This window comes from Aspergillus ibericus (genome assembly GCF_003184845.1).
Source record: "Aspergillus ibericus CBS 121593 unplaced genomic scaffold BO80scaffold_1, whole genome shotgun sequence".
NCBI classification, from domain to species: Eukaryota; Fungi; Ascomycota; class Eurotiomycetes; order Eurotiales; family Aspergillaceae; genus Aspergillus; species Aspergillus ibericus.
The window spans coordinates 1,177,381-1,192,302 of record NW_020292099.1 but is presented as its reverse complement, the minus strand read 5'-3'; the positions used below and the strand labels follow the sequence as shown (position 1 = coordinate 1,192,302).

Genomic DNA, 14,922 nt, shown 5'->3' with positions numbered 1-14,922 from the left:
CAATCTGCGCCAATAGTCCGAATTCACACCCGTAGAGGCTAGCCGGGATCAGACTAGTGCCCCACGTGAGAGCCCGTTCCAGCCACAGCTCCGGCGGGCGGTGAGACCGGCCCGCGCCACAGCGTCTCTTTGCTGCGATCTCGTCTCTCCATCCAAGCTGCTCATTCTCATCCTTTCTTCATCCCCCCAGCCTCTCGCTCTGTCAAGCCTGGTGTGTTACCGTCTTTCGGGACGGTTCTCTCTTGTGCTGACTCGAGTTGTTTTTTCCCACCTCTCTTCTCCCCCTACCATTCCCCCAATTCCCGTCCACCGACCCTTTTCTTGAACCTCCGAGCTGTGACACCACGAATTCATCGACCCTTCAAAATGAGCGCTCGCGATCTGGTCGAGGGGGAGGCCATGATTGATGATGACGAGAATGAGGAGGAGCTCGCTGATGACTACGAGGGCGAAATCCGGGAGGGTGCTGGCACCAACAACCACTACGACTCCAGCGAAGAAGATGAGGACGATGACGACGACGAGGAAGCTGCTCGCGCAGTAGGTTTTTCTGCTCACTTGTGCGCCGGTGCCTTTCCATATCCGTACTGACCCTACTCGCTTCATAGGTCCGCGAGGGTTTCATTGTCGACGAGGACGAGGAGATCGAGGAGCGCGCCGAGCGCCGTCGGGAAAAGAGAAAGCAGAGGGATCGCGAACGCGAGGATGAGCATCTAGACGAGGAAGATCTGGAACTCATCGGAGAGCTCAATCCGAGCTACCAATCTTCGTCTGCTGCTGAAGTATGTCATGCCCTGCCCCGCTGTTTCTTACCCTCACATCTGGCGGATCTAACGAGAAGCCTAGCCCAAATTTAAGCGCCTAAAGCGTGGTCACAAGGATCGCGATCTCCGACAAGCATCCCAGGGCATTGACGATATCTTCAACTCGGATGAAGATGAGGAGCCGGCCGGCGACTACGGGCGGACTGGTCATCGGAGGCACATGCACGATGAGATGGACGACTTCATTGAGGAGGATGTGTTCTCAGACGAGGAAATCCAGCGTGAACGGGAGGATCTGGAAGTGACCCGCACCTCCAAGGGAGGTCTGGGTGTTACCGATGCGACCGGCTTGGACGAGAACGCCCTCGAAGATATGCGCGCCGCGTTCGGAGATGGCAACGAATATCTGTTCGCCCTGGAGATGGAGGAGCAAGAAGAGGAGCAGGAGGAGGACGAGGAAAAGCACTTGGACCTGAAGGATGTTTTTGAGCCGTCGCAGCTAGCGGAGAAGATGTTGACCGAGGAGGATAACCAGATTCGTCTGCTGGACGAGCCCGAACGACATCAGATCGCCCGCAAGCCCTACCGGAATGTGGGCCTGACCGAGGAGCAGTTCCGCGAAGAGGCCGCCTGGATTTCCAACCTGATGCTCCTGAAGAAGCGGATCGAGCCGGAGCTGCGGGAGCCCTTTCAACGCTCGGTAGCCAAGGTGCTGGAGTTCCTGGTCACCGACGATTGGGAAGTGCCCTTCATCTTCCAGCATCGGAAGGACTACATGATTCACGCCGCGAAGGTGCCCGTAGACGGAGATGATGACGACGCCTCCCAGTACACCATCAAGGCCGAAAAGCTCCTGAACATGACCGATCTCTGGGACATCTTTGACCACGATCTCAAGTTCAAGGCGCTCGTGGAAAAGCGCAACACCATCCAGAAGACATTTGACAACCTACAGAGTCTCTTTAGTGTGAATGATGCGACCGTGGAAGAGATGCTCCCCGTGGCGGTGACGATGGAGGAGCTGCAGGACATTCAGGACTACATCCATTTCCAATACGCGTCCCAACTTCGGGACATGGCGCTCATGAATGGGGAAGCCAGTGGCGAAACCCAGCGCCGGAAGGCCTCCAGCAAGACCTTCTTTGAGCGGGTCCGCAACGGCAAGGCGTACGGTCTCGTCCGGGCCTTTGGCATCACGGCGGATGCATTTGCGCAAAATGCCCTGAAAGAAGGCCGCCGCCAGTACACGGAGGATCCGGCCGAACGGCCCGACGACCTGGCCGATACCCTCGTGGACACCGACTTCTCCAACTCGTCGCATGTGGTCAAGGCTGCGAAGACCATGTTCGCCGAGGAGATCGTGCTGAGCCCCAAGATGCGCAAGGTGGTGCGACAAGCCTACTATATGAACGGGGCGGTGGACTGTTTCCGAACCGAGAAGGGTCTTCGACGCATTGACGAGCAGCACCCATACTACGAATTCAAGTATCTACGCAACCAGCAGCTCAGCGACATCGCCCGTCGCCCCGAGTTGTACCTCCGCATGCTCAAGGCCGAGGAGGAAGGCTTGGTCGAGGTCAAGGTCCGCTTTGAGAATTTCGACCACTTCCGCCAACGCCTCTACCAGGACATCGAGTCGGACAACTACAGTGAAGTGGCCGACGTGTGGAACCGCGCCCGTCGGGATGTCTTGGATCTGGCGCTCGGCAAGCTGGAGCGGTTGATCAACCGCAGCGTTAAGGAAAACATTCGGCAGGAGTGCGAGAACCATGTCGCCAAGGAGTGCCGGGAGGCCTTCTCGCAGCGACTGGATCAAGCCCCCTACAAGCCCAAGGGTATGATTCTCGGTACCGTTCCGCGCGTGCTGGCTCTGTCCACGGGCTCCGGCGTGGTTGGGCGCGAGCCCATTCACTGGGCCTATGTCGAAGAGGACGGACGCGTGCTGGAGAACGGCAAGTTCACGGACCTCTCCATTGGGGACCGCGACCGCGGCATTGCCGACGGCAAGGATGTCGCCGCCTTCCGTGAACTCGTGCGCCGTCGTCGCCCCGATGTCATCGGTGTCTCCGGCATGTCGCCGGAGACCCGTCGGCTGTACAAGCTCCTGACCGAGGTGGTCGAACGGCAGGACCTGCGCGGCGCCCTCTATACCGATGATCGGGATGAAGAGGTCAGCGACCGCTTGGAGGTGGTGATCGTCAACGATGAGGTGGCGCGGCTCTACCAGCACAGTGAGCGGGCCAAGAAGGACCATCCCAGCTTTGCTCCGTTGACCCATTACTGCGTGGCCTTGGCCAAGTACTTGCAGAGCCCGCTGAAGGAGTACGCCTCTCTGGGCCGTGACATTGTGTCGATCCAGTTCAAGACGGGCCAGCAGCTGGTGTCTCAGGATCTGCTGCTGAAGCAGTTGGAAACCGCCCTGGTGGACATGGTGAACCTGGTGGGTGTGGATATCAACGAAGCTGTCACGGACTCGGCGACGGCCAATCTTCTGCCGTACGTCTGTGGTCTGGGCCCCCGTAAGGCGGCACATCTCCTCAAGATTGTGAACATGAACGGGGGCGTGGTCAACAACCGGGCGGAGCTGCTGGGCGTGAATGCCCAGTACCCGGCCATGGGCGTCAAGGTGTGGAACAACTGTGCCAGCTTCTTGTACATCGACTTCGAAAACGCGGACCCGGATGCCGACCCGCTCGATAACACGCGGGTGCACCCTGAAGACTACGATATTGCGCGCAAGATGGCGGCGGATGCGCTGGAATTGGACGAGGAGGATATCAAGGCGGAGACGGACGAGAACGGCCCCGGGGCGATTGTGCGCAAGCTGTTCCGGGAAGAGGCGCAGGACCGGGTCAACGATCTGATCCTGGAGGAGTACGCGGAGCAGCTGGAGAAGAACCTGAACCAGCGCAAGCGGGCGACCCTGGAGACGATCCGGGCGGAGCTGCAACAGCCGTACGAAGAGCTGCGGAAGCAGTTTGTCTTCCTCAGCACGGACGACATCTTCACGATGCTCACGGGCGAGACGGCGGAGACGCTGGCGGAGGGCATGGTGGTGCCCATCTCGATCAAGCGGATCACGGACGACCACATTGACGGCAAGCTGGACTGCGGCATCGATGCCCTGGTGCCGGAGTCGGAGCTGACGGATCGGTACGACATCCCCGTGCGGGCGCTGTACCAGATCCACCAGACGCTGCCGGCCAAGGTGCTGTTCCTGAACCGCAAGAACTTCCTGTGCAACGTGTCGCTGCGGGAGGAACAGGTCAGCCGGCCGGTGGCGCGGACGCCCGACCGGCTGCAAGGGGAGTGGGACGACCGGCAGGAAGCGCAGGACCGCGAGGCGCAGCAGGAGAAGACGCAGAGCGGCGGGCGCACGATGCGCGTCATCAAGCACCCGATGTTCCGGCCGTTCAACTCGACGCAGGCGGAGGAGTACCTGGGGTCGCAGAGTCGGGGCGACGTGGTGATCCGGCCCTCGTCTAAGGGGCCGGACCATCTGGCGGTGACGTGGAAGGTGGCCGACGGCATCTTCCAGCATATCGACGTGCTGGAGCTGGACAAGGAGAACGAGTTCTCGGTGGGCCGGACGCTGAAGGTGGGCGGCCGCTATACCTACAGCGATCTGGACGACTTGATCTTCAACCACGTGAAGGCTATGACCAAGAAGGTGGACGAGATGATGCTGCACGAGAAGTACCAGGACGGCAACAAGGACGCCACTTGTACGTATTCCCTCTGCCCCTTTCCCCCTCCCCCCCCCCCCTCTTATAGTGCGAGGGACAGACTAACCCCGGACAGACTCCTGGTTGGAGACATACACCAAGGCCAACCCGCGGCGGTCGGCCTATGCGTTCTGCATCGACCCCAAGCATGCGGGCTACTTCTTCCTGTGCTTTAAGGCCGGCGAGAATGCGCGACTGCACAGTTGGCCGGTGAAGGTGATCCCCCAGGGCTACGAGCTGCAGCGCAACCCGTATCCGGACATGCGGGCGCTGTGCAATGGCTTCAAGCTGCTGTTCACCAACATGCAGGCGGGCAAGCGGCGCTGATGGTCTCCTTCTCTGTATCCTGTGTAATATTTCTCCCTTTTTCTTATTTCTTTGGACCTTCGTTGCGGGGATCCTTTCCGGATGGCCGGATTCTTGTGTATTTCTTTTGAGACAACGCCGATTAGCATCCGCATGAGCATGGTTGCGGGCCGAAACGAATTGCGTGATTAATGGATGGAATTGGACGGGCTGGGATTAAAGTGAATTGAATTGAATTGAACGAATCCTATCCTTGTTGTCCCTCGTAGCACTCCGTAACGGCGCCGCTGCAAGTGATTTCCGCGGTGCCCCTGACGCCACGCGATGCCGTTGAGTCGTCTCCGGGCTTCCACTGGAACCTCGGGGGCTCCACCAGCACCAGACAATAAATAGTTCTTCGGGACGAACCACTGCACTGGGAGATCCCTGGGGTTCTGGGAGTCCTTCATGTGAAGCGCTCATTGTTTGGGTCCCTCGGCCGCTGGAGGGCTCGGCATCTCCGCATCGCCGTGTCGCTCTCCTCCACCACCACCAACCACCCCCCATCGTGGACACCACGTCTTCTTCTCCTCCTTCTGCACCGGTCGCTCTTTGACCTTCCCCACGGTCCCTTGACCCTGTCCAATCCAATTGTGCCCCTAGCCCATGGTGAGCGTGAACCCTGGCCCGTCTTTGTTTCGCTGCACGGCCTCGTTCGTTGCTGACCGCAGCTGAGCCTCCGCCAGCCTGATCGCTCCTTTCCCTCCTTTTAAACCCACGCCTCGCGCCTCCTCCGTCTCCTCCGTCTTGCCAACATCGGCGTGGTCTTCCCTCCGACCGCGTTCCCCTCTGTCGATTGAACGAGTGCCGGTTCTTCCCCTCGGTGTCCCTCTCTGCCCCCCCGCCGCAGCGATGGCGGCCATGGAGGAGCTGGAGATCCACAGCAAGGTAAGCAAGGGATGGCGGGCTGGATGGATGGCCGAATGGCAAGGCATTTCCTGGCTAACTGCCTCGACGCACGTGGCCAGTCCTACTTTGTGCGCTGGGTGTCGGTCAAGTCCGCCCACACCATCTCGTGGAGCATCCAACCCCACAAGAAATCCATCAACTTTGGCATCTTCAAGCATCCCGGCCATTCCGCCGTGCTGGGCTCCAACACCAACCTGCCCGCCACCGACGCCCCCAACACCGAATCCACCGAGAACCTGCCTGCCACCGCCGGCGCCCTGCGTCCCAATGCCTCCGTCATCGACAAGCTGACGGCCATTGGCCTCAAGCAGATCCAATGGCTCGGCAAATGCGAGGCCGAACGCATCTTCCGCGGCACCTACGACGTACCGGCCCACGAGGGGGGGAACTACGCCCTGGTCTTTGACAATACCTTCTCCAAGCAGATCTCCAAGACCGTCACCCTCGCCCTGCTCACCTACCCGACCGCGCTGCCGCCGCAGTCGGTCCCCGTGCCCCATGCCTCCAGCCAGCCCGTCCAGCGATCCGATACCGCCGAGTCCGGGAAGCCCCTGGCCGCCCGCCGCCGGGGGAACAGCATGGCTCAGCCACCTCCCCTGCTCAGCGATCCGGAATCGGGCAGAACCTACACGGGCCTGCTGCAAAAGCGCCGGCGGAAGCGTCATCAGGGCTGGGCCCGCCGCTTCTTCTCCCTGGACTTCACCTCGTCGACCTTATCCTACTACCACGATCGGAATTCCTCCGCCCTCCGCGGCTCCATCCCTCTGTCTCTGGCCGCGGTCGCATGCAACGAGAAGTCGCGCGAGATCTCCATTGATTCCGGCACCGAGGTGTGGCATCTCCGCGCCTACAATGACCAGGAATTCGGGGCCTGGAAGCGCGCGCTGGAGCGGGCCGCCTCCGCCTCGCCCTCCAAGACCCCCGCCGACGACACCCTGCAGCCCGAGCCCCTGTTGCGGGTGCCCTCCCAGCGCGTCATCACGAATGCCGCTGAGGAGCGGGAATGGGCGCACGTCGAGGGCCTCGTGAGCAAGGTGTCCGGGTCGCGCGACGCCGTCCGCCGTCTAGCCAAGGACACCGACCCGAAGTACCTGGGCGGCAATGCCTCGGAGAAGCCGCGCGGCCGCTCGCCCAGCCCGCAGCGCACGCCCACGGACCTGAACGGCGATGAGTCCGCCGACGCCAGACGCCCCTTCTGGAAGCGCAAGAACAGTACCGCCACGCAGCCCGGGGTCAAGCGGTCCACCACCATGGCGTCCATGTCCTCGCAGCTGGCCGTGCCCGGGGCCTTCGATACGGCGTCCCTCTCGGGCGATCGCAAGCCCAGCAGCGTCTCCAGCCACCCGGATCAGATGGAGGAGATCCACGAACATCTCATGGCCGTGCTGCGCGACTTGGACCAGGTCATCAGCGAGTTTTCGTCCTTGATCTCCGAGAGCAAGCAGCGCCGACACCCCCCGGGGGCCGCGGTGCAGTCGCGCCGCAGCTTCGAGTCCGATGTCTCCCAGGAATTCTTCGATGCCGACGACGGCAACCTCCTCACGATCAAGGGCGACAGCGACGACGACGACGACGACGACGTGGCCGACCACGCCTCCGGGAACACCGCCGGGGAGCCTCAACCCCAGGAACCGGTGGCCGACGACGCGCCCTCGGACAGTGAGGAGGAAGCCGACGAGCCCGCTGGCGGCGCGCACGATCAGTTCTCGCCGCTCTTCCCAGCTCGACCCAAAACCCTCACGCCCCTGCCCCTCAGCGCCGTGGCGCGCCGCACCAACATCACCGCGCCCACGGTCATGCCCCCGAGTCTGATCGGCTTCCTCCGCAAGAACGTCGGCAAGGATCTGTCGCAGATCTCCATGCCGGTCTCCTCCAACGAGCCCCTGTCCCTGCTCCAGCGCGCCGCCGAGGTCCTGGAGTACTCCACTCTCCTCGACCGCGCGGCCAGCGCCGCCGACCCCGTCGAACGCCTCATGTATGTCACGGCCTTTGCCCTGTCCCCGATCTCCAGCAACCGGGTCCGCGAGCGCGCCATCCGGAAGCCCTTCAATCCCATGCTCGGCGAGACCTACGAGCTCGTCCGCGAAGACCTCGGCTTCCGCTTCCTCGCGGAGAAGGTCTCGCACCGCCCCGTCCAGCTCGCCTACCAAGCCGACAGCAAGGACTGGAGCCTGACGCAGTCGCCCATGCCGACCCAGAAATTCTGGGGCAAATCCGCCGAGATCATCACCGAGGGCAAGATGCGCCTGACCCTCCACACCACCGGCGAACACTTCAGCTGGGCCCAAGCCACCTCCTTCCTCCGCAACATCATCGCCGGCGAGAAATACGTCGAGCCCGTCGGCGAAATGTCCGTCACCAACGAAACCACCGGCCACCGCAGCATCACCACCTTCAAAGCCGGCGGCATGTTCTCCGGCCGCAGCGAGGACGTCAGCACCAAGGCCGTCGACAGCGCCGGCCGCGACCTCCCCCTCGGCCTCACCGGCACCTGGACCACCACCCTCGACCTCACCCAGAACGGCTCCCCCACCGGCACCGTCTGGACCGCCGGGCCCCTCGTCCCCAACGCCCCCAAACACTACGGCCTCACCTCCTTCGCCGCGACCCTCAACGAAATCACCCCCATCGAGGACGGCAAGCTCCCCGCCACCGATTCCCGCCTTCGGCCGGACCAACGCGCCCTCGAAGACGGCGACGTCGACCAGGCCGAGACCGTCAAGGTCCAGCTCGAAGAAGGCCAACGCGCCCGTCGTCGCGACATGGAAGCCGCCGGCGAATCCTGGACCCCGCGCTGGTTCACCCAGGTCGACGAGGACCAGGCCACCGGCGAGACCGTCTGGCGGCTGAAGTCCGGGAAAGAGGGCTACTGGGATGAACGGTCCCGGGGGTCCTGGACGGGTGTCGTGCCGGTATTTCAACCGTAGGCACCGTCATCATCATCATCATCATCATCATCATCATCATCATCACCATTATCATGTTACATACTACCGGTGATGAGATAGGTGGGATGTGTATAGAGGTACATATGTATGTCTGTCGTTGGCAGGGAGACAAAGTAGTTAGATTCGGTTTCTTCTCTCATCTCTCTTTTCTCTCTCGGTGTATTGATTTATCTTATCCTTTACTGGATTGAACAGGAATATCATACTTCTGTTTGGAATTATGCAGATACGCAGTAGATGGGACTATGAATAGCAATGTTGTAACGACTGAACTAAAGTAAAAATACAGGTATAGATGCATGCAGGTAGGTATGTACTTTTGATTGGTTTCTATTCACATTGCTGTGAGAAGGAAGGATGGTATCCCTTCCTGTCTGTCTGTGTCTAGAAACTAAATTGGACTCTCATGGAATCTGGGAACAGAAAAAAAAAGAAAAAAAGAGGATAAGAAGAAAAGCAAGCAAAGCAAGCAGAAAGCTTAGCAAGGCAACAGGAATCTAACGCGACAGTGAGTATCAACTCGAAGCCAGTATGGAACAACGGTATCCAGTGTCACATGTATTTTCTGAAAAGTTGGACCGGCCTAATCCTCGTCCGAGTGCTCGTGCACTGCCCACCGACGATTGTTCCGATATTTGGCCGCGCGCTTGGCCGTTCCTCGGTCTGCCGGCGTGTCCATGCGCATGATCACCGGGAGGCTCTCCAGCACGGCGCGGTTGCCCTGGTAGTAGTGGGCGGCGAACCCGCCCTGTAGGATCCGGCGCAGAGAGCTCAGACGGATCCATTTCCACCAGCGGTCAATGTTCATCACACCCTGTTGGCCGATCTTCACCGTGAGCTTGCTCCCGTAGTGGCGGTTCGTGTCCTGGTCGATGGCCGTGTTGTACATCGGTCCCCGACGCGGGTTCTCCACTGTCGTCAGGATGGAGGCGAAGTTGCTGTGCAGGCTCTTTTTGTCGCGCTTGCTGATCCGCTTGCTATGGACCGTTGCCAGTGACTGGAGCTGCTGCTCGAGTTCGTGCGTGTTGTGATACGCGTTGTATCGCTTGATCAACTTGGGGCCGTTGCGACGACCACCAGACAGGAATGACTCCTCTTCCGATTCATCATCCTCCTCGTCGCCGTCTTCATCATCCTCCTGTGGCGTGTAGCTCTTTTCGTACAGGAGCGCGATGTTCTCGCCGGCGGCGATTTGGAGCGCAGAGTCGCCGCTGTTGAGCTGGTCCATAAAGATCTCCACGGCTTCCTCGCTTTCAGTTTCGAGGTCGTCGATCTGGGTTGCCAGCACGCCCCACTCTTGCAGGGCTGCAATGACGCTCTGTGCATCGTCCCCGGCATCGATCGACTGCCCGTCGGAGGCAGCGATGTCCAAGAAAAACGTCATCTGGTCTAGGATGCCGTCGTGTCCAGCGCCTGCATGAAGAGTGCTCACGCCCAGACAGTGGATCGCCGCGGCTTTGACCGTGTTGGAGGTCGAATCTCGAATCGTGCGAGTAAGCAGGGACTCGACATTCTCGTAAATGGTGTTGTCGTATGCGGAAACTGCCAGAAGTTCGATGGCGCGGAGCGCCAGGGTGGTCTCGCGCACGCTGGTCTCGAACTTGACACTTCTACCAAAGGCCGCCACAAGGTCGTTGACACGACCGCGAATCTGTTCCTCGACGTAGTGAGATTTGGCCAGTCGGCAAAAGGCCGCGTAGGCTTCCTCTCGACTGAGGTTGCTGCTGCGCTTCCGGTCCAGAATATCCTGGACGACATCTCCGAGCTCTTCGACCCAGTCGTGGCTATTATCCACATCCGGGTTATCGGTCAGATCGTCCAACGAGCCAATGCTGTGTCGCAGAAGGCGCATTAGTAACGGGCAATACAGAACTAGCGACGATGACATCATTCCGGCTGGTGGGAACAAGAAAAGTCGAAGGGGACAGAATGGAATCACAAAGGGCTCACCTCATGGCGGTGTCATCACTGAGACTGTCTAGGTCTTCCTCGTCAGATGCATACCTGCTCGGATTCCGGGAGGACTGATGGGAATTTTGCGTCGAGTTGGCGCGCGACGTGCGACGAGAGCCTTCGCGAGAGGCGGCTTTGCGAGAGATGGTTTTGCCGCTCTCCAGCACTTGACGACGCAGGTCAGGCATGGTGGCACGCTGGGAATCGACCAGCAAGAGAGTCGAGAGGGGAGTTTGCGAGGGACAAAAGAGTTTTCACGCGGGACACACGGGAAGAGGCCCTTGAGAGTTTGCACTGGATAGGCCAGTAAGAAGCCGTAGTGTAGAAGAGTATAGAGAGAAGTAGGAGCAATCGAGAAGCACCCCCAGTGGTGCAGACAGACCTAGTCGGCTATGCTAAGGGTATGGTGAAAGTGGACAGCAGGAAAAGATTTTCAGAGAAGAAGGACATGGTAGGGATGGAATGCGGCGCTGAAGAGAAGCCCGTAGGTTGGGGTTGAGTGTTATTGCGACGGTCGGGAGAAACAGAGAATCAATGGGGGAAATGAAAGGCTCCCTCCCGCCGGTGCGAAGACTCTAAGCCAACTGGTGAATGGCTGGTCACTGGTTACGGGTTACGGGTCACGGGCCCCTTGTCCTCGACGCCACCTCGGAGTCCCCCTCGTCATGGGATGGACTCTCACTGCGCTGCCTGGTGCCTGTACCAATGGTATGTAGCCTTGTTTGCCCTTATCTCGGCACCCTTCTCGCGGTTTGCGTTTCATCAATTCATCTCCAAATCCGTGGGATTTCTGCCAATCATCCGCCTCGCTATCACCACGTGATGCGGGGTTGTGCTTATCATCCAAGCGGATGAATGAGGAATGCTCCGATTGCTGCAATCCGAAAGGCAGCTGCTCGACTACACACCACAGCGGAGGCATCAACATGTCCATTGCCGGGGTATCTATTCTCTTTAGAAGTATTATCGAAAGGCCCTTGAAATCCATCTAGCTCTACGCCTGTTGTTGCAGCACCAGGTCCAGAATCCGGCGAGCCTTGCCGCCCTCCAGGTACTCTCTTCCCTCTTTGCCCCGATCATCCTCGTCCTCTTCGTCCCCAACTTCCAGGTCCACCTGTAAGCTGGCTTCATAGGCCCCCATCACCGTCTCCTCGTCAACCCGCACTCCCCCGTTGACCAGCACCCGAATGCACTGTGCCAACCGAGCGATCTCCCGACGTGTCTGCGGCGGGATCTCGTCGTTCTGGCTCGAGTAGATAGAGCTCGACACCATCTCCTCCATGCGAGTGATAGACACATTCTCCGTCGACGACGATGCAGCGGCCGCGCCGTCCGCGTGCTTAGAAATCCAGATGTAACCGTTGACACCCAGAATCACATCCACATCCCCACCTCCATTGGCAGTATTAATCGTCCACACCTGTCTCCGAGACCGAACCACTCCACCAACGCCTGTGGCGCCCCCTGCTCCCGCCGACGTAGACCCAGCCCCAGTCGAACCCTTCACAGACGAGCTAGACGCACCACTGCCGCCCGTACCCGTCACAGCGAGGAAGACACCGTTCCTCAATTTTCCATACTTCAACGACCGTGTGTGCAGTGATGCGCCTCCGTCGGAATGTACAGTCTGGACTTCCGCGACAACCAAATCACCCTCGCTGAAGAAGGTTCGGATCTGTAGCTCATCGGCGCTCGTTCGTCGACGCAGGATACCACCAGGCAAGTTGATCGCGGAAAGCGGGAGCTGTGCGAGAAGGGGCGCGGCGACATCGACCTTCCATCGGCGAGACTGCACCTCGACAATGCGCCCAACCACCAGGTCACCGATCTCCGGCGTATAACGGGCCCGCAAGGGCTGGACGGATAGCAATTTGTTGGTCTTCTGAACCGTACCGGCGACGGTGGCGATGATGGAGGTCGATAGGGGGTTGGTGTATGTGCCATGTCCTCTGCGAATAGGTCAATGCGCGTGTCTTCCAGACAATCATATCTCAGTATGAAATTGGGTCACCAACCTCATCCATTGCGGATCATCCGTGACCACTTCACCGGGCGTAAGGACTCCAGCGCCGATATTTGTCCCCTCCACTAAGCGAGGCCGTTTGCTAGGTCTTGTTGCATCTCCCGCTGCCAGATCTACTCCTCCGTCTGAATCCACGGACATCGAATCGACGTCGGACTCGGGGTAGGGGACGTCGACGTCCTCCACAACCGGGGGGTGGATGGTGATGGCCATGCTGTAGGAAATCGATGCCACACCGGAATTATCAGTGGCCGAGAATTTGATTACGATGTGTTTCGGCACAAGGTGTCTGAGAAAATCGGAGCATTGGAGCTGGAGTCGGAGAAGACTTTCGGGACGCCAAGCAAACCAGTCAAACCGGTGGTGGAGACGCACGTGAAGCCGCATACCCAATCCGGGAGACCAACAGTAGCACTATCTACTCCGTAATATGTAGATTAATCTGGTAAATGGTCAATGTAGGGTCAATATGACCGTATTTGCATCTAGTCTACGATTGCTAGCCATAGCTGGGTATGCCTATGTCACCCGCAGGACTCGGGTTTACTGCCAGTAGGTGGAACGTAGCGTTGCGCCGACTGTCTCTCAGAGTGATAACATATTGGAAGTCATTCTAGACACTATTGAGTTTTGACACATGGCTAAATAAGACAGCTTCCAGCGAGCGCAACGCAGCAGTATGCAGCAAGGTGTCCGCAAAAAAAAGTCGGAACCAGACGGGTGGGCGCAACAACAAAGGTAAGAAAATCGTCGCCGAAACCTGAAGGAATAAGCCCACCGTACGGTTGATGAAAGGTTGCTGTCTGCCGTGCTCTGGATGAATATAGTGGACGCATTGAACTGTCAAGCAGATAAAAGAGAAACACAGAAGATGTATTAATACAAGATGGAATTACCAAGGATTAGTGACCTGTACGTTCAAGCGCCCACTCCCGAGGATCTCTTCGAGGGTCGCTTGGGGGTGGCGTTCTCATCATCCTTCTTCTTCCGGTTGGAGCGGCTGCTACCACCCTTGGGCCGATAGCCGGTGTCTTCATCGCGCTTGCGTTTGCCTTTGGTACCTCCTGAGGTTGACGCAGTCTCCAAAATGCTGTCGTCATCATACAGGTCCTCATCTTTGCGCGACGGAGCCGGGGCCCTCTTGGACGTGCGTAGATTGGAGGGTCGAGAACCCGACTTCTCCGAGGCGTTCTCGTTATCTTGCAAGAAGATCTGCGGTTGGTTTTGACGTAGCCAGTTGTGCACAGAAACATGGCTGCGAAGAGCAGCGTCTCTCTCGCGTTCGGCCAATGATGGCTTTTTGGGGATGCAAACAAGCTGCTCCAGCGCCTCTTCGTCGCCCAACTGAGCATCCAGAGTCAGGCAGTACTCGGTCTCGTATTCCGGAGTCAAGAACCCAAGTTCTTGCGCAGGATTGTAAGCGTCAGGGTTCTCGGGCTGCAAAGGCCCGGAATGGGGGAACTTCGTCAGGGAGGTGTACTGCATCTGCGGTGCAAATGCCTGGCCTCTCTTGACATCTTCCTCCACCTCCCGGTAAGCGTCGCTTGACATGCGGCCGGCGGCCAATCTTGCTCGGGCATCTTGCAGGACAGAGCTGGCCACGTCGGGATCACTGTAGGATTTGGGGACGTCTCGTTCGGGAGGCGGTAAGAAGGAATCGTCGTCCGGCGCACTCAGATCATAGCGTAGACTGGGGGACACATGGAGACTGTCATTGAACTCTAGAAGAACTTCCAAGAGTTGACTATGAGGAGGTCAGGGATAGGCGCTCGACGCGATGACGACAGGACCGGCAACATACTCGTTCTGTTCCTGAATCCTCTTCGAGAGATCCTCGATGCGCAACCCTTCACGGATGAGTGATTCGCTCTCCCTCATCTGAAGCTCGAACTTGACCTTCAGCTTAGCAAACTTCTTCCTGGATTATCGGTCGGCCGGATTAGCAATGCACCGCCTCAAGCGCCCATGAAACTGCACTCACTTGAATGACCGGTAGGACTGCTTGGTAGGGACGCCAGCGGGGGCATCCGGTAAGCTTTCGGCCACGGATTGGGCATCGTCGACGGTATGCGACATAATGAGGATGGTGGATGTAGATGGCTGGAAACCACAATGGCGCCTCGAGGGACGGGAGTTGGGCGGCGCGAAAGGGGCGGCAGAAGCGACGGCTGAGGCTTGAAATGGGCGTGTTTGGGCCGGTCACGTTAAGCGGTCCGCCGGTCTGGATCTGGTGTTGAGGCGGAGTGTTTCTGCCT

At 59.1% G+C, this 14,922-nt stretch overlaps 4 protein-coding genes across 4 annotated transcripts; 2 read left to right on the top strand and 2 right to left on the bottom strand.

Annotated features, from left to right (window-relative positions):
- Positions 1 to 160: 160 nt before the first annotated feature.
- On the top strand, positions 161 to 5,038 carry spt6 (chromatin-remodeling histone chaperone SPT6). Its single transcript, XM_025722397.1, has 4 exons — positions 161 to 540; positions 609 to 782; positions 847 to 4,489; positions 4,566 to 5,038. Exons 1-4 carry the CDS (start codon positions 367 to 369, stop codon positions 4,814 to 4,816), a joined length of 4,242 nt encoding a protein of 1,413 aa, XP_025580683.1. The 5' UTR covers positions 161 to 366; the 3' UTR covers positions 4,817 to 5,038.
- Positions 5,039 to 5,272: 234 nt separating this feature from the next.
- On the top strand, positions 5,273 to 8,889 carry BO80DRAFT_420655 (oxysterol-binding protein related protein OSH3). The gene is made up of 3 exons (XM_025718414.1): positions 5,273 to 5,443; positions 5,521 to 5,722; positions 5,803 to 8,889. The coding sequence occupies exons 2-3, from the start codon at positions 5,687 to 5,689 to the stop codon at positions 8,668 to 8,670; spliced, it is 2,904 nt and encodes a 967-aa protein (XP_025580682.1). The 5' UTR covers positions 5,273 to 5,443; positions 5,521 to 5,686; the 3' UTR covers positions 8,671 to 8,889.
- A 41-nt stretch (positions 8,890 to 8,930) lies between these two features.
- BO80DRAFT_371120 (IFRD domain-containing protein) lies at positions 8,931 to 11,189 on the bottom strand. Its single transcript, XM_025716475.1, has 2 exons — positions 10,642 to 11,189; positions 8,931 to 10,523 (listed from the first exon to the last, which is right to left on the bottom strand). The coding sequence occupies exons 1-2, from the start codon at positions 10,830 to 10,832 to the stop codon at positions 9,275 to 9,277; spliced, it is 1,440 nt and encodes a 479-aa protein (XP_025580681.1). The 5' UTR covers positions 10,833 to 11,189; the 3' UTR covers positions 8,931 to 9,274.
- Positions 11,190 to 11,509: 320 nt separating this feature from the next.
- Positions 11,510 to 14,918, bottom strand: BO80DRAFT_396145 (exosome non-catalytic core subunit RRP4). The gene is made up of 6 exons (XM_025717336.1): positions 14,649 to 14,918; positions 14,469 to 14,585; positions 13,598 to 14,411; positions 13,402 to 13,427; positions 12,660 to 12,881; positions 11,510 to 12,593 (listed from the first exon to the last, which is right to left on the bottom strand). The coding sequence occupies exons 1-6, from the start codon at positions 14,741 to 14,743 to the stop codon at positions 11,639 to 11,641; spliced, it is 2,229 nt and encodes a 742-aa protein (XP_025580680.1). The 5' UTR covers positions 14,744 to 14,918; the 3' UTR covers positions 11,510 to 11,638.
- Between the last annotated feature and the right edge of the window lie 4 nt (positions 14,919 to 14,922).